The sequence below is a fragment of the Xyrauchen texanus genome, chromosome 24 (assembly GCF_025860055.1).
Source record: "Xyrauchen texanus isolate HMW12.3.18 chromosome 24, RBS_HiC_50CHRs, whole genome shotgun sequence".
NCBI lineage: Eukaryota > Metazoa > Chordata > Actinopteri > Cypriniformes > Catostomidae > Xyrauchen > Xyrauchen texanus.
Window position 1 is genome coordinate 25,834,088 of NC_068299.1, and position 26,170 is coordinate 25,860,257.

General features: G+C 40.7%; 1 protein-coding gene across 3 annotated transcripts in view; it reads right to left on the reverse strand.

Moving 5' to 3' along the window:
* dctn1b (dynactin 1b) overlaps window positions 1-21,362 on the reverse strand; it is a 54,327-nt gene extending 32,965 nt beyond the window's left edge. The window contains exons 1-5 of one of the 3 annotated variants that reach the window (XM_052089942.1): window positions 21,317-21,362; window positions 2,261-2,518; window positions 2,100-2,178; window positions 1,971-2,002; window positions 467-487 (exon numbers count right to left, since the gene is read on the reverse strand). In XM_052089942.1, coding sequence (XP_051945902.1) covers window positions 467-487; window positions 1,971-2,002; window positions 2,100-2,178; window positions 2,261-2,488 — 360 coding nt within the window. In that variant the 5' untranslated portion in view covers window positions 2,489-2,518; window positions 21,317-21,362. Of the gene's footprint in view, window positions 1-466; window positions 488-1,970; window positions 2,003-2,099; window positions 2,179-2,260; window positions 2,519-5,360; window positions 5,772-21,316 lie in introns of those variants that run through there. The other 2 variants (XM_052089940.1, XM_052089941.1) reach the window with 2 other exon arrangements.
* Between the last annotated feature and the right edge of the window lie 4,808 nt (window positions 21,363-26,170).

Below are 26,170 nucleotides of genomic sequence, written 5' to 3' on the forward strand. Positions count from 1 at the left end.
AACAATGAAGTTTCTCACTTGATTGACAAGAATTATTTTCTTTATGCCTTATTTTGTAGTCATTGAGAGAGAAGTACTCTAAAAGTATTCTAACTACATTTCATAAAGTAACTCTATTCTGAATACAGGTGCTTGAAAATGTAACCGGGGCTGAATACAGTTACTTAATTTTTGTATTCTGAATACGTAATGCTGTTACATGTATTCTGTTATAGCCCATCCCTGCTTATTGATGATATACACTTAAAAGCAATCATGGAAGAACACTGCCATCCAACTAGGAAAGCACTAGCAAATTTGAATAAATGTACAAAAATAAACAGATATAAAAACAAACATGCATCATGAATATGCATAAGCAGGCACACAAACACTCGGATGATGTGCTTTTTGTGTTATGCCATTCAGCAGAGCTATTTAATGTTGACATTGCTATGGAAACAGAAGATAGAGAAACATGAAGCACCTTTTTGGGTTTGGTTCCTCGCTGCACACTCAGACAGAGGAGGAAGAGGTGAGAGATTAAAGTTTGATCAGTCAGTGTGCTTGTAAGGAGAAGTCAATGAAGACCACAGTATCTCACATACAAACACACCAAGTTTCTCACATATACAATGTTTGTATTAGTGAGTGAAGGGTTAGGAAAAGAGGGAGAGCAAGATCAAATGTGTTCAAGCAATGTAGAATGTGGAATCAGAATCTGGGTTCAATGAGGGATTGAGAAACATGGCACACTTCTACAGACAGTACAGAATGTGGAAAATTTCCTGATTTCAGATGGCCAAAGAGTGTAACTATACAGTATCTCTATCTGGTGGAAAGGAAAGGTAATGCACAATACTTCAAATGCAAGATAGTCTCAATTTCAAGATGGTACAACCTCAGGGGGTTCCACCTGTGACAAAGGGGGCTCACTAAGGTCCTCTATTATTTAGTCTACACAGCGGCCCTGCCAAGCTGTTCCTGGATCTCGATGTTGCATCTGCAAGGTAACTGAGCTGAGGTCTCCCTTATAATGAGCACTCTCGTGGTTGGACTAATCACTGGATTTTCCAGGTTAGTGGCAATAAATCTTTGAATATATATAACAAATAAAGCAAATAATAGCAAATAAACTACATATTCATGACCAGAATCGTAAATTTAGGAAATTAGAGTTAGGTATTTGAAATAATCGGTACTTATCACTCTTAGGTGGACAAAAATTCAGATTTCAGAGAATTCATGAAGGCCTGTTATTGTAGTATCAACATTTTCATATAAACTCAAACCTAACTGACACATTAAATCAAAATAAACAGTGACTGGTCAATTTGTATGTCTGTCAAACAGACCCAGAGCCTGTTAAGCTGAGATGGCCCACTTGTATTTAAATTAATATGAGAAATTAGAAAACCCAATATGGCGGGTGTAGAAAAGAATGTCCCACCTTACAGGTTAAAAGAGTCAAATACCTTTTAGATACAGAATTCACCTGTCCGTTAACCCAAAGAATGGGCATGTGCATTAGCTAAATCTGCCTGAAAAATAGTGTTTTAGCATGATTAGAGCTAGCGAAGCACATTTTATGATACCACTATAATAAGGTTTTACTGCTAATTTGAAATGTGCTTGAATCTTGACTGATTTGGATATTTCAGTCTTTCTCCCTTCAAACAGATAGTACCTATACGTGTATGCTGCTTGAAATGAGAAAAAATACAAAATAACTTGCTGGGAGCTTTCCAAAAATGTCCACCAAGTGAACTGACTTGCCTTGAAAGGGACTTTGGACATTCATACCTTTCCTACAGTATATAAGTGGGGGGTAAATGAACAGAATAAGCTACAATGTGGACCAAATTCTATTCCGATAGAAGCCTGGCTATGTGAGTCTAAACATAAGACTTATAGGTAAAAACACACACACAGTCTCTCAAGTACAAATGCAAGAGTGCATTCTTCATGTTAGACACCCTCTCCTCACTCACCACTTTGTTTGACTTAAGGCCTTCATTTATCTCTGAGAAGGAAAGATAAAATAAGATCAATACACTTTTAGACAGACATCATGTCTCTTAGCACATAAGTGCCTCCGTGTTTCATAACTGTGTGTCTACCTCGCTTGGGCACTTTGGAGATGGCAGCTTCAGGGGTTTCAGGAGATGTTGTGTCTGCTCCATCTTCTACTAGCTGAATCTGCAAGTGATAGAAAATAACTGTGATTTCCAAGAACACCACAGACAAAGATTTACACATTTTTATGTTACTGTTTATATACCTGTGATTGGCGCACAAATATTCCATAGTTCTCCTGACAGGTGAAATATCGTTTGCCCTGCACGGTGCCATCATTCTTGCCTTTAGGCTCTTCTAGAATGACTCCCACCCATTTTCCCAAGGCAAAGAGTGTGTTTCCAATATAGGCCACAGTCCCTCGATGACCTTTACCAATGACCTCAATCAGAGAGCCTACCTTAACAGGCCGCCCACCTCCATCTGAACTCATCCTGCTGCTGCTGCTGCTGCTGTTGGTGGTCTGAAGACAAAAGAGAAAAATCCTTTAAATGACACAAATAACTTTTGGTTACATCCAGAAAATTGAAGATTTTGTTGGACTTTAAATTGTAAAACAACAGATATATAGTTCAAAATTAAGAAAAAAGTATAATGTCACTTTCTGTTTCTCAGACATTAATGGAGCATGTCCATAGTTAATGTGATGAATTACACCTGTGATTATTCTGCTAGGACATCTGTGTGAACTTGAGGGGAACCGTCTTCATACATCAAGTAAAATTACTTTGGGGTCAGTTGGCAAAAAGTAATTGTTCTAGAATCATTTGTTTGCAGATGCAATTGGTTTCATATTTTGTTATCTATTGCAATGGCATTCAAACATTTCAAGTTTGACTTAAAGTGTTCAAAAGTGTCCAAATACTTTTTGGGCCACTACTGTGTATTGTATTGAATTAGGCAATCTGAGGGAGATAAACCCCGTCGTAGGCCCTCATTAAGTAGCTGAAAAAGTCTCTCATCGCTTCCAGATTATGTCCATAAGCTATTTAGGAGCTCTCGGACTAGAGTTCATGGTAAAAAAAAAAGTATGTGATGCAGACTTAACTGATCCTTACCGCAGTAGACGAACTCAGAAAGTACAGCACTATAACCGGCACAAACTTGGACACGCACCAAAGGCATGTCCTTAGAGACTTGTTCTATTTCACTTCAATTTAGTAATTTAAATTCTCTTTTCTAATCACACAGAGGCTAAGGCCCAAAATGAGTTTTATTTTTGAAAATATACTAAAAATAAGCACTGGCAACATAAAGGTCAAACGCTAAGGCACAATATTTTTAGTGTTGGGATATGTTGGGTTCTGAGGTTACATTCTTAGGTTACAATCGCACAATAGAAAGAGAACACAATGATAGATCTGACCTCTCAAAAACAGAACACTATTCATTGGCTGACAGCAGCTCACTGCAATGTGACTTTTTCATTCATTACACTTAAATTAATTTAATGAAATAAAGTCTCATTTAAACAAGCTAATGAATACATTAAGTGCAAAGGTACACAAGAGTTCTGGAAAACTGACTTGTGACTCAGCAGAATTTCATCACTGAGTCACAAACAGGTGGAAAGTGTGTGGTTCAAATATGTCATTCTTGTTGTGGATTTTTACATTCCTTAGAGCTCGTTAAGAGCATTAAGTAAAATCTAAGAATTATAATGACTTGAAGCTTAAATGGCAGAGCTTTTACATGTGTGACATGTAACATTCTCTTAAAGACACCATGAAATTGCTTGACATGTGCAGTCAAAAATCCAAAAGCACAGAACAAAAATCAGTGTAGTGCAAGATGAGTCATCAATATTTCTGGTCCATTTCTAGAAATACACAGACTGCACATTTGAATTGTGCGTATCTGCTGTTAAATGTATTATATATTTTAAAAATGTGTATCCATGGACTGAAAGCAACAATTTTTTTATTTCAATTCATGGGGGTATTGGTATGTGAACATTTTATATATTTACAGTAACTGTATATCTGATTGTATATTTGACCCATTGTACTCCACTGTCTCAGTAAAATCTTGAACTGAATGAACTGAAAGAAAATATATATACAGTTGTGACAGCGGAAGTGGAAGCCGGATAACAACCCACGTAAGATTTTATTTTGAACACTTTCCAGCTTTGCACCACAGTTTTCTTTTCAGCAAAACATGAATGTATGCACACACAATCACTCTGCTACATGCTTTCTCCCCTCCGGTGGACTGGGCACTGTTTTTATCCCTCTCCAGCTCTCACTGTAACACAGCACAGCTGTTAGTGATAATTTCCCACAGGTGTCAATCCTTACTGTTCTTCCTCTCCCGGCCTCACTCTCCACAGACATCACTCGGCCACACCCACATCAGCACAACAGTATATATATATATATATATATATATATATATATATATATATATATATATATATATATATATATATTTAAATAGACATGGTTTGCCCAATAAATTGTCTGCTTTCTGGAGATATATGCTTTGGGTGTAGACACAATTTTTGTCCATATACAATATATGAATTACACCATACTGTTTATTTTGAATATATTTGAAGGACAGCAACATATGATCTCTTACAATCCACAACAAAACTGCATGGAATAAGTTCACATTAATAAATAAACACACACATTCAGAGAGAAAGAGAGAGAGAGAGAGCATTACAGTATAACAGTAAAGACCTAATTAGAGTTTTGAGAAAGGGCAAAAAATATTTACTGTGTCGGATTTTATAAAACTTATGTAAGGTAAGTTGTGACATTTTGGGCTTCATGTCATGCGTTTGTACCACAAAAAAAATAAAAAAAAATACAAATAATAATAATAATAATAATAATAATAATAATAATAAATAAGTTCTGTTTTAGTTAAATCCAATTGTTTTGTTATGTGTTACTCAGCAAATTTCTCAAAAATTGCATTGCTCTGTCACTGGGCTTGCTGTATAACTGCCTCATATACCATAACACACATTGCAATAGATTATAGCAGTTTTGATATAAGCAAACATCCAACAGCTGAGCCAGACACATTACAGAACTCCTTTACCCCATATATGCTCTCGCCCGACACTACACATGCTACAACACCTGCATGTCCACACTTTTACACCTCTTACCTCTTACATCATAAACAATTGCTCATGACTAATAACTATATACTAAATAGAATGTATATATATATATATATATATATATATATATATATATATATATATATATATATATATATATATATAAACATATCTATGATAAAGCGTGTGAGACTCAAGGGGTCAGAGCTTGTCCACTGTCACTCACCCTGCTGTAAGTGTATTTTTTCATCTGAGACATGCTGCTCCAGCGTCGCGGTTGACAACTGTTCGTTGCTTCAATAACCAGTACAGTCTTTTCAATCGCACCCCCCACCCGCACCCCATCCACTACCTCCCAGTCTGTCTCTCTTTCTCTATCTCCACCTAACTCTCACCACAGATCACTCATCCATTTGTCCATACGATTTGTTTCAGAGATGTGCGGTTTGGTTCAGATCCAAAAGAGGCACAGTAACCCAGACTGAACCCCAGGAGAGGACACTGAGAGAGTCACCGGAAGAGGTGTGAGCTTGGATGAACAAGCAGATATGATTGAGCATATGAGTTCTCAGTGCAATCCTGACATTCAAATTAATTAGTGAGAGGTGTGTATATAAGTCTGTCTGACTGATCTGTGTTTTAGGTGAGTGTGAGAAGAGTGCAACTGCGCTAATGTCTGTGCTGCCTTCTGCAGGAGACCAAAAGAGGCAGAACTGGGTCCTAAAGCCCTCCAACAGTGAATAATGGTCAAACTTACAGATTTCATATGAAAATTTCTCCTTGGTGATTTTTACGAAACCTATTTAGAAAATGTCCTGATCCTATTTTACTACAAAATCAAAAGAAACAAATTAGAAATTATATGTAGCATACAAAAATGAAGCCTATTTTTTTACACTGTGACATTATTTTCATGACCATTACACACACATTTTACCTCCCAATTCTCATTACTGTAATGAAAAAATACGGTCATTATAATATTCTCATTACAGCATTTGAACATGTGAAAAAACCTCCCTTGGTGTCGCCTTTAATTTTCTGTGATTTTAATTTGTTGTAATACAACAGCATATATATATATAAGCTTAATTTAGTTATGCAAAATATAATTTTATCTTTGCTTTGTAAAATATGAGCAGGACATTTTGTTTGGACATCTTTTGTGAGGTGTGAGGGGGGGGTCACGTGATATGAGCACGAAGAGATCATCTGTGTTCCGCAACTGCTTTCGGGTCCTCGAATAATGTATAACGTGCGAGTAAGGGCAGCCGGTGGAATTTCTGTTGCCCCCCTAGGGAGTAGGTGCCCTACGCAGACTGCTTATAGAGTGCACTTGCACTCTTTCTATGGTTCCCAGTGCTGGAACATCCTGCTGGTCCATACACACATTTGCTAGCATGCTGCTGATGCCTCTTTAAAGACAGTGTTTAAGGCAGCAGGTCTCTTTAAGGCCGGCTCTCAATTCAGCCTTTCTCTTCTTCTCCAGGCCTATTTGAATGTGACACAGCTTCTGACATAAGGCTGAACACAGAGAGCGAGTTCATTGAGAAGTGGTGCACACAACCTCAGCAAACCGACAAACAAACACACATGCATACACAGATGGGATTACTGCTCTTTATAAACTACAACTGTACTGAAGCCCTGGGCTTATTTCTTTATACAGATTCTGCACAGAACGCTGATGTGTGCAATACAATTGCTGTACACATTATACAGTTAGAAAGGACAGGTGCAAAGCTGAAAACATTGTTCTTAAAAAACAATGAACAAATGTGGGTCAGTTTGAGCAGACATTCAGGTAATACACAAATAAATCTTACAAATAGATGAGTAATAAACTGTACGAAACCATGTCTCTCATCTGTAAGAATACTAAACATTGTTATTATCTATCTTACATTTACAGCTCTACCAACACAGACATCATGAATATGAAGTGTGTGATTTCTCAGCCACTAGCATCCCCAAACGGAATAGCAAACATAATCACTGTTTTCAAAAGAGTTTCCTGATCTCTCCATCCATCTGCCATTGGTCGACAGATAGTCCCTCCCCAAACTCACACCATTGGTTGTGCCAGTGTTGCTGTGTCTGAGTGGTCGGGATGCACAAACAAACTGAGAAATGATTTGATAGTGCCACAGAGCCACAGTATTTACACTTCTTGGCAAATCAACCTAATGGCTTACTAATAGTTGTCACTACATATTATAATGCAAAATAAGAACGTTTTTTGCAAAAATTAAATACAAGGATAAATGGGGATTTGGTGGGGAATGAAGGTTGAAGGCTTGAAAATGCAGAACAAAATGATGAGCAGATTTAGGACTGAGAGGATAAGAAGAAAAGAGGGGAAAAGAGATGGAGATGTGAAGAGGAGAACATAGAAGCTGAGAGGTACCATGGTAAAACTGCAGCTGACACAAGCAGGGGCGTCGCTAGACTTAAATGTCATCTGGGGCTTAGCCCACAGGCCATATTATAATATGAAAATAAGAAGAATCCTTCCTTCCATGACTTAAAAAATTGTCACCCTACCTGTCAACCAATAATTATATCAAGCGCAACACTGACACCGGTTCAGAACTTTATACGAGCAAACGTCAGGTGCACAATAAATTAATCAAACATGTTTTAATTTAAATTGCGGAGGATCAAAGCGAGAATTACAACTTGTCGGCTCATTGTTCATTGTGCAGAAAGTAGCGTTAACAATAAAATCTAAATAATTTAACAATTTATATTTGCAATTGTCATTTATCATAATATTTTGAGAATAAAGTAAAAATTATGAGAAGAAAGTCGCAGCATTATGAGATTAAAGTCGTAATATTTTGAGAATAATTCGAAAGGAAAGTAACATCAAAGTGATGAGGAGGACAACAGCAAAGTGGAGCATCTTGGACTTTACATACAACATTACTAAACGGAGATATCTTGGCTATGCAAACAAGCTAAATTTGAGGGTATTTGCAAGCTCTCTGTTCATAAATGAGGTGTGCATTAGTACAGGGGTTTTCAACATGTGGGCACCTGTCAATGGAGGCACGAGGTATAGGCTCCCACTCAAGTGAAGCAAAAAATTATTGGAACTGCTGTGAATTACAGTACATAAATTCATATCAAGACATTGTATGTGGTAACATCCAGCCTCAGTTACAGTATTGTTTAGAGAGAAAAACCCAATGCCGATGCAAATCTGTCTGGTTCTTTCTACTGAATAAATTACATTTCCTACATAACTGCTGCAGAGTCCGGATACTAATAACTCTGTGCTGATGCGCCAAAAGACCAAGGATTGACATGATGCCATACAAGTGGTTCCCAAACTTTTTACAGTGGTGTACCCCTACAAACATTCAAAAAAAATAAATAAACAAAAATCATGGATGACTGACATTTGTGAGTCTGGTAAAACAGTGAAGTATTTTACTTGCTATCACTAAGCTACACCATCTAGCAGTGTGCTGGGCTGGTGAAAAAAGATACATATGTGACACACGACACATGAGTAGATACATTTATTTAACCACAAAAGATAGGGTTATTTCATAGGATATTTTTCTGACCTTTATGACACAACCATTTTGGTGTTTCTACACTAGAGGGTACACAAAATAATTTTTGCCAGTGAGAAATACATGAACTGGGTTTGAATGTTATTTTTAGACTGTGATGAAATTGAAAGAATGGTAGATCTCAGAATGTTATGTGTGTACCCCCACTGTCACCTCACATACGAGTACCCCAGTCTGGGAAACACTGCCATATGAGGTTTGGACATGTGAATGGTGATCTCTGCTCACTTTGCTAGTTTTAACACTATTATTGTCATAAACCGGTGAGATTCGATACACCCTGTTCCATAACTTTTCTAGGAAGACAATATGTCAAAATCTTCTGGCTATGGAGACATTAAAAGGCACTTACGTGCTCAAGCTAACAGCCCTGACAAGGCAACAGACCACGGAGCAGATTTGGCCAGAGAAGTGCAGGAAATGCAGTGAGAATTGTTGAACTTGTCACAATGCTGACGAAGGTTGTTGCTGACTTGGACATCTTGTTGTAATACGTCAATCGATCACTGCCATGGAGATGAAATTCACTGAGGTGGTTACAAGAATGGGGGACGTTGAGAAAAGGATTGAATATCTGGAGTCATCAGAGAGGGAATTAGGCAAGGCTCCAGATCTAGACGGATTTGCAGCTAAATTTGTTAGAGCTTATGCTACAGAGCTGGCTCCACTTTTGCTAGAAGTTTATATGGAATCATTAAAGAATGAAAAGCTTCTGCCAAACATGAACCAAGCCCAAGTCTGATTCTTAAAAAGGACAAAGATCCAAGCGAGTGTAAGAGTTACCATCCAATTTCCTGATCCAGCTAGATGTAAAAATGTTGTCACAAATTTTGGCTAACTGATTAAGTTATGATATCTCTTATACATATTGATCAGGTGGGGCTTATTTGGGGCTGTAGCTCTTCTCAACACGATTTTGGAAATATATGGATTCGGGAATACTTTTATTGGATGGATTAAGTTACTTTATAGACACCCGGTAGCAGCGGTACAAACAAATGGATTAATTTCAGATTATTTGACTTGTGGCAGGGTTGCCCTCTTTCCCCATTATTGTTCTGTCTTGCTCTGGAACCATTAGCAGCCGTGATAAGAAAGGAGGAAGATTTTCCAGGGGTGGTGGCGGGAGGTGTGGTGCATAAGCTTTTGCTTTACTCAGATGATATTTTATTATTCGTCTCCGACCCCACTAGATCTATGCCTTGCCTCCACAGAATTATTCATTCCTTTTCTATGTTCTCAGGATACAGAGTCAATTGGTTTTTCGAGCAATGTGGGCAGGTGGGCTTCATTACATTTATCTATGATTGGGAAGTTTAATGTTATTAAAATTAATTGTATTCCAAAATTCAACTACCTGTTACAGTCTCTCCCTGTAGATGTTGAACTCTCTTATTTCAAGCAATTTGGTAGCATAGCAAAGTCCTTCATTTGGAATGGTACGAGTCCCAGATTACATTTCAGAAAGTTGTATAGGCCAAGTGACAATGGTGGGCTAGGCCTAGCCAAGATTTTGTTTTATTATTATGCATTCGGTCTCAGACATTTGGCTCATTGTTCGCTTCCACCTGAGAGAGCCCCTCCTGGATTTGTATTGACCAACAGGTGTGTTGAGATCCTTTGAAAATTTGGTTCAACATTTTGGGATTCCCAGATCTCAGTTCTTTAGGTATTTACAGCTGTGCCACCTGCTCTGTACTGTATTTTTGGGAGTAGCATACACCCCCCTAAAGCGGCAGACAGTCTGGGAGGGTTATAACTGCTTTTGGAAAAGGTCATGAGACATCAGTGTATTACTCCCTGCTAATTCAGAGTCTGGGGGACGGAGCTTTAACTTCTGTCGAGAGATTATGGGAGAAAGATTAAAACGTGGTATTGGAGAAGGGAGTGTGGGCTAGGATTCTAGGGATCTAGAGATGCAAGGTTGCACCTTAAGCAATTCAAGATTTTACATCGATTCCATTGGACCACCATCTTTCTAGATTGTATAAGCTTGGTCTTAAAGACACACCCACCTACTGGTGATGCCAATCAGAAGATGGAGACATAACACATGTTTTTTGGTGGTGTGTTAAGATCCAAGAATTTTGGTTGAGGGTTCAGAATTTTATGTATGACGTATTGGGCACTCTGATTTAATTTTGTCCCAGACTCTGTGTTTTTGGCGATCGATGTAGGGAATAAACATGTACAAAATTGGGTTATAACCAATGTAATTATCACCAGACAAATTATTTTATGGGGATGGAATTCGGCTAGAGTGCCCCCATTTAAAGGAGTAGTGCACAGAGTTGGGGAGGGTGGCGGCTTTTGAGGAAATGTCATTTAGAAGACTGGGTAACTTAGATTTGTTGGGAAATGGGGCAAATATTTTGAGTTTTTGGAGGGCTCTCGGGGCAGTGGAGAGAGATGTTTAGTTTTAAATCTGTGTGATTATCATATTTTTTTGTGTGTCTATAATCATTTGTGACCACAGGGATGTTGTTGAGGGTCAGGGTGGGGTTGGAGATTGGGAGGGGTGGGGTAATAGTGGGGTTAAATGTTGATTCTGTATACATATACATGTTTTGATTTTCTTTGTTATTTATATGAATCAATTAAAAATGTTAATCAGAAACAATAACAATTTATAACAATAAAAAAGTAGAAACAAAAAAAGACCAAGGATTTATTTATTGTCATATCCTAAACTAAAGTAGGCCTATGATTTAACTACATACTCCACATCCATCTCTTGCATTAATGAAGCTGCTGGCTCGGTGTTTGTTCTATCGTTGTGATAATGACACTCTGTTTTGCCTAATATTTAGATTTTTTTCTCTAATATTTCTACTTTATTAACACAATATACAATATATACTATACTCTCATCATAATGCTACAACTTTATTCTCATGTTGAGTCATATTCTTATGACTTTAATCTCTTAATGCTACAAATGTATTCACGTAATTTTTACTTTATTTGTAATATATTACGACTTTATTATCGAAATCGTATTTTTTCCATTTTATTTAATATGACAATAAAACGCCATCGTGGGATCATCGAGTAAAGTTGAAAAGAACGTAACTTTTTATAAACGCATCTCGAAACACCTGCGTTGGGTTTCATGACTGCTATTAAACATGATATCAGTATGTTTTAACAAAGCAAAGTTTCAATGCTTGATAAACATCATTATATATCATTTTTAAACCTATGCATTGTGCTATTACACTTATAGCTCATTGTTTTGTTATTTTCAGTTGCATTTGAGGAAATTCCATTGCAATAAAAAAAAATTATTCCCACAAATAACCCGAATAACTGAACAAGTTGACTGGCATATGCATTAAAATCTACTTGGTGTGTGGATTATTAAAAACAAATGAAGATTGGAAATGAGGCTTGTAGACAGAGCCGGCCCAAGGTATAAGCGAACTAAGTGGCTGCTTAGGGCCCCGGTGGCCAGCAGGGGGCCCCCAAGAGCACATGAAATGACAGCGTGATATTTTTTTTTTGTGTGCGTGTGTGTGTGATTATACTGTCAATGGACAATGGTAATTAGACAAAAACGCAATATTAAACGCAATATTATGTTAACGGGCTCCAGGATGTAAGCACATTCAGACAGCAAAACAGCAATGTCACAAAAAAGGACATATCCTCTGGTGCAGAGAAAAGGAAAAAGAAGAAAACGGCACGATAAAGGTATGTTAAGTAGCTAGGCTATGTTACAAGCTAACATTAGCTGGCTAGTTAGTTAACATAGCCTATGTAGCATATCTTCTTTTTTAGGAAAGTTTGATTAAACATCCGTAAATAGCCTTGACATCTTAAAATATTATTAGTACAACATATTACTTAGCAAGATATAGATTAAAGTTTTTGTCTTCTGTGTAAAAATAACTTTAGTGTGAAAATATATTTTTGTAATAAAATAAGCTTCTGTTCCATAAACTTGGTACTGATAACAACTTAACATTATTTACATTAGTCTACCATTTTGGGGTCTTTGCTAATATATCCCAATATCATTATGCCTCAGTTAGCTAGTTATAGATTAAGAGTTGTTGTTTTAGGAGTACAGATGACTTGATGCTGTGTATAATAATTTGTGTTGAGAAAATAACATTCTGATTTGTCAAATATGTACTCTTATGAAACTTTCTTAGGAGCACTGTTGAAATATTTTGGAGAAAGTGCCAGTGCTACAGCTGATGATGATTTTTCAACAATCCCAGATCATTATTAAACCATATTATAACCATGCCTTTTTTTTGACTGATAGTTGCATTACCTTCTAATATGACATCTAAAATGCCTAGCTTTTATTACTATTATTTTCATCTTTCATCAGGTCCATCCTCTGCAGGCGAGGAGCACTTCACAGCACGTGCATCCACTGATCCTGCTGTTCTTTCCCTGCCTGTTTCAACCTCAGCAGATGTTGCAAGTTAATAGCACAACAGCCTTTGTATTTGCTCAGTTTACTGTAGAATATCCTGAGATTAATATTTCTAATTATAATTATTAATGTAATTTCCTTATAGGTCCTTCTACTCCTGTGGTCATTGGGATCGATGTCACATTCACTCGCTTAGCCACTTCCAGCCTACACCATGGATCAGCAGTTCCTCCAGTTGACCAAGCTGAGTGGTCATCTATCCTGTCTGACTCAGAAAGGACTGATCTGGTAAGCTGAGGGCCACTGCCTATATAGGAAAACTTCACATTTCCTGAAAAACCTGATGACTGAAGCTTCCACTACCACTACACCTACAGAAAATTAATTAATGGGGAAAAAATTTAAGTGGAGCTTGCTCACTTATTCAAAAAGAAATGATGCAGTCTACAGCTTCTGCTGCGAATTTTTCTCTAGGAAGTCCACAAAACTGGTAACAGAGGGACAACAAGATTGGGTAAATATAGGTGTGCTACTGTTACAATTGAAACCATAGAAGGGTAAAATTGGAATGTTGTAAGCAACACAGCTACAACTAATACAATTGATAAGGGGTGTGTTAGATTTATAGTGTGCGAATAATCAAACATTGACAAAATTCAATCAAATTCTGCTTGGGGCCCCATAAAGGCTTGGGCCGGCCCTGCTTGTAGATGATACATTTAGAAATAAAGCTTGCATAATAAAACCTTATTGCCTCTGATACTGAAAAGCTGCACCCCTGTGAGAGAAAATAAAAAGCTCACACTCCAGGCATTCATAACGTGTCTGATGAACTTGAGCTTGAACAGCAGGTAAAAGTCAAAATGCAAACTGTCAAATAATGCAAGTTGGGCTCACTGATCTGAATTAATTTACATTTGAAGCCAGAATTGCAGACTGCCTTGTTGCTTTTGTACCATGATGTAATGAACATTAAGCCTTCCTTATATCTTTCTTTTAATCACAAAAAAACATTTGGTGCTATTAACAAAAGATCAGGGGCTTCAGCCCTATCAGTCAGGGTCTAGCAATGCCTCTGTTATAAACAATGTCATAGCATATTACCACTTAATGCTGAAGAAACAGCCACTGATGTGAAGTCTTGATGTGTGTTTCTTTGTCTTTTAAAATTGTAAATGTAATGTCAAAATATGACAGAACATTTTATTATTACAATATGTGTATGTGTGTGTCCAGTTTCACAATTTATTCTAATTATACAATTATAGCTGGTGTGATAAACGTGCTGTGAACCACCTTTACCTATTGAACTGCTCGAACCAATGACGGGGCGACTCTGAATGCGCGACCAATGGGCGCGCGCCTCACGTTCGCGCGCTCAGAGCCCGCCGAAATTAGCATAGCCAGGCTATATAATGGGCACCCCGTCATAAGAGTTCCTTTAGGTTCAATCGACTGAAGCGAACTGACCAAGCACAAGCACGGCAGCTTACGCAATACTCGTTCCCTCCTCTCAGGGAACCAAGGTTACGTTAGTAACCGAGTCGTTCCCTATCGAGAGGTCTCTCCTATTGCGTAAGTAGCTTACGCTATGGGAACACCATGTAAAACGCCGTGTGTGCTGACTTCGCTCTATAAAGCCAGAGGCAGATGCCTGAGCCTTAAAGCAAAGTGATTATTCCACGAGCCGGCCAACAGCGAGCTACATAATGGGATAGTATAGAGCGCCCTTCCAAGGTGGTCCATGGTGGGGCGCTCATAGTACAAACACAAGCACATATCTTATGTACTGAGTTTTCTATGTACTGATATGCATAAAAAATCCTTTAAGTCAGTCAGAGACGGACCTTGTAAGGGAGGAGATAATGCTCAGCATATACATACTCCAGTCCATTCTACAGTCAGGCTGATAAAATGTTGGAATGCATTTTTCTATGTACTGGCATGCATAAAAAATCCTCTGAGTCGGTCAGAGACGGACCTTATAAGGGAGGAAATAATGCTCAGCATATACATACTCCAGTCCATTCTACAGTCAGGCTGATAGAATGTTGGAATGCATTTTTTCTATGTACTGATATGCATAAAAAATCCTCTAAGTCGGTCAGAGACGGACCTTATAAGGGAGGAGATAATGCTCAGCATACATACTCCAGTCCATTCTACAGTCAGGCTGATAGAATGTTGGAATGCAATAAGGGGACCTGTAGGTTATAAAACCTGATAAATGTCGAGCGAGGCCCAGCCCGCACGCCGCACAAATATCTTCAATGGGTATCCCACTCGACCAAGCCCACGAGGAGGCCATGCTCCTCGTAGAGTGAGCTCTGACGCCTAAGGGGCATTGAAGGCCCTTGGCTTCATAAGCTAGCGCTATAGCATCCACTATCCAGCGCGATATTCTTTGCTTTGAGACTGCGAGACCTTTAGTGCGGCCGCCAAAGCATACGAATAATTGTTCCGTCTGTCTGAACAGGGCAGAACGTTCCAAATATACTCTGAGCGCCCTGACCGGGCAGAGTAAATTAGCGTCGCTTTCGTCTGCTGGGGACGATAGCGCTGCTAGAGATATCACCTGTGCTCTGAAGGGTGTGGAGAGCACTTTAGGAATATACCCGTGCTTTGGCCTAAGGACAACTCTGCAGTCGTTAGGTCCAAATTCCACTTGATGACAGCACGTGCAGGTCGCCCACTCTCTTGACTGAGGCGAGCGCCAGCAAGAGCGCAGTTTTGAGCGAGAGCTGTTTAAGGTGCACGGTTCGGAGAGGTTCGAACGGGGCACTCTTGAGTGCGTCCAGGACCGTGGCCAGGTCCCAGATCGGCACCGAGGGGGGGCGAGGAGGGTTCATCCTCCTAGAGCCTCTTAGGAAACGAATGATTAGGTCGTTTTTCCCTAATGAACGTCCTTTATCAGGATTGTGTGACGCCACTATGGCAGCCACATAGACTTTGAGCGTGGAGGGTGTGCGGCCCGCCTCCAGCAGCTCTTGCAAAAAGGCGAGTACACTTGGTATCTCGCACGATTTGGGGTTCAAGCTCTTGGTATCACACCAGTCACTGAACACTTTCCACTTTTGGGCATATAAGCGCCTCGTAGAGGGTGCTCGCGCCTCAGTGATGGTTCTCAAAACTCCACTGGGGAGGTTCTCGGGAACCCGTTGAGGGGCCATGCTTGGAGGGCCCACAGATCGGGGCGGGGATGAAGAATCATCCCGTTGGCCTGCCTGAGGAGGTCTAGCCTCAACGGAATCGGCCATGGGGCAGATTGCATCATCTGCATCAGTTCTGGAAACCACGTTTGGTTGTTCCAGAGTGGGGCTACCAGGAGCACTGCACATCTCACTTCCCTGATCCGACTGATGACCTGAGGTAGCATCGTGATCGGGGAAAAGCATACAAGGGGCGGCTCGGCCAGACTCTCGGCGAAGCGTCCGTGCTCTTTGAGAAGAAAAGGGGGCATTGGCGCTTTCCCTGGAGGCGAAGAGGTCGACCTCTGCCTCGCCAAAGATTTGCCATAACCACTGAACCGTCAGGGGGTGGAGAGACCATTCTCCTGGGAGAACCTTGTCTCTGGACAGCATGTCTGCTCCCTGGTTCAGGGCGCCTGGCACATGCGCTGCTCTCAGCGAGCGCAGGTGGTGTTGTGACCATAAGATGAGCTCCCTGGCCATAGAGTGCAGGGAGCTCGACCTGAGTCCACCCTGGCGATTTATATACGAAACTACCGTCATGTTGGCGACCGCTTTCATTTCCAGACAGTTTATATGTAGGCGCTTTTCCGGGTTTGACCAAAAGCCGGATACAGGCCTGCCCTCGTAAAGGGCCCCCCATCCTATTTTGGAGGCATCTGTCGTGATCATTTTTCTCTGCGTATTTACGCCCAGACTCACGCCGGTTTGATACCAGTTGACGGCTTTCCAGGGTGTCAGGGCTTTTATACAGCCGTGATTCGCTCTGATCAAAAAGTGGCCCGAGCGCCACGCGTGAGTGGGGACACGGCTCTTGAGCCAGCGCTGGAGAGGACGCATGTGCAACAATCCTAGCTGGAGTACCGCTGATGCCGAGGCCATGAGACCGAGCATTCTTTGAAATCGTTTGACGGGGGCGTGTGCGCCCGTTCTGAATGATGTTACAAGGCGTCAAATAGAGAGCGCACGCTCTGATGAGAGGCACGCTGTCATCTGCACTGAGTCTAGAACTATTCCCAGAAAAGAGATATTCTGGCTGGGGGATAGCAGGCTCTTTGCAAAATTGATTCTCAGACCCAGGCATTCTAGATGGCTGATAATCCAAGATCTGTGCATCGTTAACTGACCCTCTGATTGTACTATGATTAGCCAATCGTCGAGGTAATTCAGTATTCGCACTCCCCGCTGTCTCAGGGGGGAAAGTGCCGCGTCCATACATTTCGTGAATGTACGGGGGGCCAATGATAGGCCGAATGGTAGTACTGTGTACTGGTATGACTGTCCCTCGAAGCGAATCTCAGAAAAGGCCTGTGATGAGGCGCTATCGAATGTGAAAGTAAGCGTCTTTCAAATCCACTGATAGAAACCAATCCCCGGGCGAACTTGCGCGAGGATATGTTTGGTTGTTAACATTCTGAACGAGCGAATCATTAAAGCTTTGTTCAGATGTCTGAGATCTAGGATGGGGCGGAGGCCACCGTCCTTTTTCGGGATGAGAAAATGGCGGCTGTAAAAACCCGCCTCGCTCATAGAGGGAGGAACAGTTTCTATAGCGCCCTTCTCTATCAGTTTGAGCACCTCGGTGCGTAGAACATGTAACACATCTTTCCTCACTTTCGTCTCGACCACCGCTGAAAAGCGGGGTGGTCTGCGAGCGAATTGAAGTGAGTAACCGTGTTTTATTATGTTCAAAACCCATTTTGGCATGTCGGGGATTTTTCCCAGGCTTTTGCTCGCACAGATATGGGCTGAATGTTGGCTGGGGGCATGTCGCAGTGACGTATGGGCCCCACCGGCAAAATGCCTTGTGCTAACACTGAGTTTACAGCTCCCAGAGGCGCAGGTGCGCGCTGAGCAGCTTTGTTGAGTGCCGAGTGCAGGGGTGCGTGTGAGCTTACAGGCACGCACGCTATCTCCGTAATGCTTGCATCGTGAGCTGAAAACTGTTTGAAACTGTATAGACAGCGTTTACAGGTGAGGGTGCATACATTGTAATAGGCACGCGCGCCACTTTCATAAAGCTTCCCGCTCTTAGCGGGGAGTTTCTTGGCTCGCGCGTCGCATCTGTGATGCTTGCGGCATGAGACAGAGAACTGTTTGAAACTGTATGTGCAGCTTTATGGGTGGGGGTGCATCTACTGTAGTAGGCACGCCGCCACTTTCATAAAGCCTCCGCCATGGGCGGGTGTTTTTGGCCATGCATACAGTGTTTGTAACTGTGGGAATGCGCACTTTAGTGTGGACACGTGACCCCTTAGTAACACAGGCAGAAAATGTGCTAACACTGAGCTTACAGCCCTCAGAGGCGCTGGCGCGCTGAGCAGCTGTGTTGAGTGCCGAGTGCAGGGGTGCGTGTGAGATTACAGGCATGCGCGCTATCTCCGTAATGCTCGCGAGTCGGAGAAATGTTTGAAACTGTATAGACAGTGTTTACAGGTGGGAGTGCATACATTGTAATAGGCACGTGCGCCACTTTCATAAAGCTTCCCGCTCTTAGCGGGAGTTTCTTGGCTCATGGCGTCACATCTGTGATGCTCGCGACATGAGCCAGAGAATTGTTTGAAACTGTATGGGCAGCGCTTATGGGTGGGGGTGCATATACTGTAGTAGGCACGCGCGCCACTTACATAAAGCCTCCCGCTCGCAGCGGGGTGTTTTTGGTCATGCATACAGTGTTTGTAACTGTGGGAGTGCGCACTTTAGTGTAGACACGTGACCCCTTAGTGACACAGGCAGAAAATGTGCTAACACTGAGCTTACAGCTCTCAGAGGCGCGGGCGCGCGCTGAGCAGCTTTGTTGAGTGCAGGGGTGCATGTGAGATTACAGGCACGCGCGCTATCTCCGTAATGCTCGCAGCAAGAGCCGGAGAAATGTTTGAAACGACAGTGTTTACGGGTGGGGGTGCATACATAGTAATAGGCACGCGCGCCACTTCCATAAAGCTTCCCGCTCTTAGCGGGGAGTTTCTTGGCTCGCGCGTTGCATCTGTGATGCTCACGGCGTGAGCCAGAGATCTGTTTGGAACTGTATGGGTAGCGCTTATGGGTGGGGGTGCATCTACTGTGGTAGGCACGCGCGCCACTTTCATAAAGCCTCCCGCTAGCGGCGGGGTTTTTGGCCATGCATACAGTGTTTGTGTGTAGGGGTGCGTGCAGGACAGCAGGCACGCGTGCTACATTTATAGTATTTCCCGCTTTTACTGGGGAAGTGTTTATAACTTTGGGAACAGTGCTTGTGTGTAGTGGTGCATACATGACAATAGGCACACGATCTACATTTATGGGGCGTCCAGCTCGAGCTGGGAAAGTATTCGGCACTGTTTGGACAGTATTGATATGTGGGAGTGCGCACTTTAGTGTGGACACGTGACCCCTTAGTGACACAGGCAGAAAAGAAACTCTGATTTCTGTGTGTTGCCGTTAAAACGGCGTTTGATTGCAGGTGAGCGAGTTCTGTGACTGGCCCATTGACTGCTGTACAGACATTTCCAGCCGCCTGTAAGGGGACTGGGTAATGTTTTACACGTTTTGCTCGCTGCAGTGAAGCGTTCAGCGAACTCTCTTACCGTGCTCGTGTCCGCTAATGTCGACGCCGCGGGGTCGAAGGCCGAGCCCGGCCAGTCGTCGGATGCAGCGCCAATTGGAAAGGCTGTCATCCTTTTCACCGTCGTCCCCTGGCGCGCCAAACGAGATGAGACCCACCGCTCTGTTGGAGGGGTGCTGGTCCGTCTGCGTGAATTGGACTGGCGGCGGGGAGTTCTCGGGTGGTGGTGAAGCACGCGGGGACTGGCCCGGCGTAACGTCACTGAAGTCCGCGTGCTCTGGCGGCCTCCGTGAGCGGCGCTTTTTCTTGCGCGGCTCGAACAGAGGGGACGGCAGCACGGTGGTAGCAGGCTCGTTCGCGGCGAAGCGAGCGCGCGGCTCGTTGAGGCCCAGGGAGTCACATTCGGGGCATCCGTCTCGAGTGAAAGCAGCTTCTGCGTGGTCAGGTCCCAGGCAGCGAGTGCAGATAATGTGATGGTCCCTGTCAGGAAGAAGGCCTCTGCACGAGGCGCAGGTCGAAGGCATTTGGAACAACGCCTCGAATTTGCTCTTTTACTAAATACAAAAAGTGTTGCAAAGGCGAACACTTGCAAAGTAGCTTAGTAAAAAGGATATAGTGATGCGCGCCGGATGGCGTAGCAGAAGGCTTCGAAGGCGGCTGAAGGCGCCGGCGTCCTCTTAGCAGTCCTACTGTAGGCTTGTCCTCTTAGCAGTCCTACTGTAAGCTTGTCAACGGCGGGCGAAAGACTCCAACAATCCGGAGGATCCAGCGAAGAAGAGGTCTTCGCTGAAGGAGATTAAATCTAAAGGAACTGGTATGACGGGGTGCCCATTATATAGCCTGGCTATGCTAATTTCGGTGGGCTCTGAGCACGCAAACGCGAGGCGCGCGCCCATTGGTCGCGCGTTCAGAGTCGCCCCGTCATTGGTTCGAGCAGTTGCCGCAGCACAGCCAATGACCGAGCTGCCTCGCTCATTACTGTCTGCTGTGCAGCTGCAATGCGTTTTACATAAAGACTTCAATATTTCTCGAGAAACGGAGTTTTCCCATAGCGTAAGCTACTTACGCAATAGGAGAGACCTCTCGATAGGGAACTGCTTAGTAACATAATTCAGTAACGATAAATCTGACTATGTCTGTAACCTTGGTCCGCTTGTTCCCTCCACCCGTGGATCAACAAATAGGCGATATAAATAAAGAAATATTATAGAATAATAAAATATTCACTTTAAAATAAAAATTAAAAGCTGTAAACAGTTAATTGTAAAAACAGTAAATTCAAGAGGACGATGAAAGCATTGATAGCAGCTCATCAATTCTTCTATCGATCACATCAGCCACCGCCTATTTATACTACCCGCGCTTTTACATCCCTGAATTGAATAATTAGCGGGTTGCAAAAGAAAAAAAGGAGGATGTGACAGAAATTATCTGTTCTGTGATTTTCTTTATTTCAAAACATGCCTTTGAACTTACCGAGATGTTATTGCTGCTGTTCTTACTAAGCGTGATGTCCAGGACAATGTGGATGTGACAGCTACTTCCTGAGGAGCAATATGGCGAGCCGATTTAGCATGTAATGCTCCCAGCGTTACTCGGAATTGCAAGGAACAGAACCCAGTCTATACCAAGAAATGTATATTTGTATTGATAATGGGCATTCAGATGGTCCCTTACCACATCCTTAACTGTTTTATAAATAAATGCTTTTTGAGTTATTAATGTGTATATCCTTTATTATATGCTGAGAACTTTCCTGATCCATGACTTGTACTATGTGTGTATGTGTGTACTTGTGTATGTCAAACCTGTGAGAACGCAATTTTTTACTAGTAACAATTCAATTAGTGAGCTCTCCACTTGGAATTGTTACTATTAAAAATGTAATTAAAGAGTTCTCTTATTAGAATTTTTACTAGTAAGTATTAAATTGTAGGGCTCTCAAACTGAAATTATTAATAGTAAAAAAATTGATTGTAGAGCTCTTTAATTAAAAATTAATGAAAGTCTATAGAAACATATGACAAGTATATTCAAGCTCATTAATCAACAATTTTACTTGTAAAAAAATAAATTAAAAAAAGCAATTGTGGAAACTACTTTTCTCTTACTATTAAAAATTCAGTTAGAGAGCTTTGTAATTAAAATTCTTACCAGTAACAATTCAGTTAGAGAGCTCTCTAATGCAAGTAGAAAACAAATGCAATTCCAAGGAAGAACGCTTGGAACTTTAAAAGACAATCTGGCTTTCCATAATAGCGCTACGTCAGACACAGCGGGAGCTCCACTCGACATGGCAAGAGAGAGTATTAACACTGCAAGCCTGCTACAGTGTAGACAGTTGTACCGTTTTGTCGTGTCGCTAGCAGCATAAAAAAATATTGTTTTAACCCTGAGAGTCCTAGGCATTGATATTGACAGTATATTTTCTTTTTCCTCCTTGAAAGTGTTTTAGGAAGCCACTGATTAATTTTGATTTTTAAGCATATTGTGTTTTAGAGTAAATTTTGTGTGACTTCAGCAAACAATGGCGGTCAAAGGAAACATCTTGATTGTAAGCATATTTTGATTCAGGGAGAATTGTGTGTGACTTCAGCAGTGTGACATTCAATTGGGCAATTCTTGATTCTTAATTTGCTTTGAGGTGAATCTTACCAAGCTGTGACATTCAAGATGCAATTTTTGTCAGTTATTTTTTTTTACTATTTCTAATAAAATAGTAGGCTGCATATTTCATGTGTCAATTAAAAGTATAATTTAATTGCTTTAAAGAAACCCTGCATTTCTACTACAGTGGGTCTCTTAAGGGTTAAGATTATATAAACAACTGACTTTAAAAAAGCTTTGAGAGCTTTGTTTCTAAAAAGAATATTATTTGACATCCAACTGAATGCATTTACTAAAAAGGCTTATTTACAAAAATACTATATCATAACCATATTTCGGCTTAATTATTGTTACCATAAATTCACAATAAATTAGTAAGCCTTTATAACCTCCTTCAAACAGTTTTACAATCTTTCATAAACCATTAACCTCTTTCTTTCTTTTTTAAATGACAATGGTGGCTATGCACAGTTAGTATTATTGTAGCCTATAATAACAATGACTGTAGAATAATAGTATTTTGATGGAAACGATTACTGAAACTATGGTCAGAGATTGTAAAAGTTGCAAATTATATGTAAAAGTTTTTTTTAAAATATGTTTGATATAAAACCAAAACATTGCAGATTGCAATAGATAGCAGGAAAGCAACTTCTGCAACTTCTCCTTTTTGTATGCTGTGCAGTTAAATAACATAATTTTTTACGGTAGCATGACATTGCACCACCAATCCTGTATGTGTATTTAAATCCATTAAATTGAATAGCCCAGCAGGAAGTTATTTTTAAATCCGATGCTGTCATATACTGTTTGTCAGCGTCACATTGGACCATTGGGGTGCTCCCTTTTCACACAGAGATCATTTTCAGTTCCCAAGCACCTGGCTCATCCACACCTGGCAAAATACCCACCGTCCCTACAATACATCCAACAAACTCTCAAGGCGAAATCGTCAGGATTCGTACAACTTTTTTTAAATTTGGCTAATTCGTAAGATATCGTGCGACTGCACTCGTTTGAATTCCCACGACTTTCACCACAGCTCGTAAATTATGCACGAATTTGAGTAGATCCTTTCACTTCTGCAACCCACAAGCAGCTCGTGCTGCCAGTCTGCATGTAGAACTTCCTGACGTCCAACAGATCCTCAATGAGCTGAATACCTTCTCAAAAACAATGCTGAACAGTCATTCAACCAGCCAGTGTAACACCACCAACACCCAATGCAGGTCCTACAATAAATGAACCAGAGAAGACATGAATGAGAAGGAAGACTCCACACAGCACAGCATGAGTCCACTGCTGTTCCAGTGCCAGAAGATACACAGTTTCAGCATGCTCTCTGAACCCAGTGGAGTATTTTGTCGTCACAGCAGAGTAATCTGCATCCAGATGCTCTCAGATCTGATCCCGTAGAACAGAGAGTGCTATTTTAAAATAAAAATGTGAAAGATGTTTCAGCAAATATTTTTTTTTTTTTTGATTTGTAGTAATTTTTTAATTATATTCACACTTTGCTATATTAAAAACACTACAACTACACATTATATGATATTTTACCTTGTGAATTTCATATTTTTTTCATGTACAGTCATTTCAAATCAGATGATTGCAACACGCTACAAAAAAGTTGAGACGGGCAATTTAAGACTAGTAAAAATTTGACGAGTTCAAATAACATGGCGATGTGAAACAAGAGACGTTAAACAGATGAGGCAATTGTGTCATAGTATATACGGAGCCCCCCAAAACAGCCTAGAGCAAGGATCAATCGAGACAATTTTCCAACAGATGCTTCTGCAAATAATCCAGCACTTTGAGAAAAAGGTTCCCTAAAGACAAATTGGAAGGATTTTGGGCATTTCACCCTCTACAGTGCACAATATAGTTAAAACATTTAAGGAATCTGGTCAAATCTCAGTGCGTAAAGGGCAAGACAGAAAACACTTCTGAATGCATTTGATCTCTGATCCCTCAGACGTCACTGTCGTAAAAAACTTCATTCATCTGTAATGGATATAATGAACATGAGCTTGGGATTATTTTAGTAAACCTATGTTGGTCAACACCATTTGCTGCTGCATCCACAGATGCAAGCCCTACATCAACACTGTCCAGAAGCGTTGCCGACTTCTCTGGGCTCAGTCTCATCATAGATGGAAATTAGAACAGTGGAACCATATTTTTTGGTCCGATGAGTCCACATTTCAAATAGTTTTTTGAAAAACACATTGTCGTGTTCTCCGGATCAAATAGGAAAAGGACCATAAATGACAAAAAGTGTCTGTATGTGCCAGGGGTGTGTCAGTGCCCATGGCATAACTCGCACATCTGTGAGGGCATCATTAATGAAAAGCAGCATATACTGCCATCCAGCACCGTATTTTCCAGGGACGTACCAACATTTTCAGCAGGACAACTTCAAACCACATACAGTATAAGCAGAGAATGCGAGTGCTAGATTGGCCTGACTGCAGTCCTGACCATCTCCAATTGACAATGTGTGGTGCATTATGAAGTGCACAAAATGGCAATGAAGACACTGTATAATGGATAAATGGGGGAAAATTCCACTTTTTAAACTTAACCTTGTGTCTTCAGTGCCTAAATGCTTAATATGTTTTATTAGAAGAAATGGTGATGTTCACTGTCCAAATTTTTTTGGAGTGTGATGCAATTTAAATTAAATCAGAACCCCAAAAAACCCAATTAAATTCACAAAGTAAAACATCATATTATGTAGTTGGGGATCTTTCAATACAGCAAAGGGTGAATGTAATTTACAAATCACTCCTTTTTGTTTTTAATAGCATTTTCCATACTGTCCCAACTTTTTCAGAATTGGGGTTCTGCTCTAGTACATTTTTCCTTCTTACCCTAATTCAGGGATCCCACACTTTTCAACCAATTAATTTCCATGACTTTTCCATGATTTGAAAGCTAATTTCCAAGCCAAAACATTTAGCCTTTCATTATGAAAATGGCACCAAAATCACATCATCGCAAATTTGTAAAAAATAAAAAACACACCATTGTTTGATAAAAGTTAAACTGAAAACATTTAAATGTAAAATTGTATCCATACAAACCCATTGAGTAAATACTAAAATGGGTGGCGATTAGCGGCAAATTGTTGTCTAATTGTTCAGGTATTCTATATAGCATTATATATTTTAAACTTTTCACCAAACCCTAATTTTCATACCTTTTCCAGGCCTGGAAATCCATCCATCCATCCATCCATCTTCAACCGCTTATCCGAAGTCAGGCCTGGAAATCACAACTTTAAAATGTCCATGACCATGGGAACACTGATAAGTTCACAGTGCTAAACCGAAGACCAGAAAATATTCTTCAGTCCCTTCTTAGTCTGTCAATGAGAAGATCCTCTAGCATCTTGCAATTCGCTTTCTAAACCCAGACACCAACATTTTTCACAAAGGACATAAATACTATGTCATGTATGGTGTTTACCCTTGCACAGGCTTCTCTTGCTTGAATTGTTCAAAGCCTCAGTGACATAAAAGCTAAAGTGGTGTACTTATGTGCAAATAAATGACATTTGTGCAAATTATTGACCAAAAAAGTTTTTTTTTTTTTTTTTTAACTGTTTCACCTAATAACTTATTTGTATTATATAATTTATACACTTAAAAACTGAAATATTTCAGATAAATCTTGCTCACTAACATTCTGCCTAACATCAGAACTAGAAAAAGTATA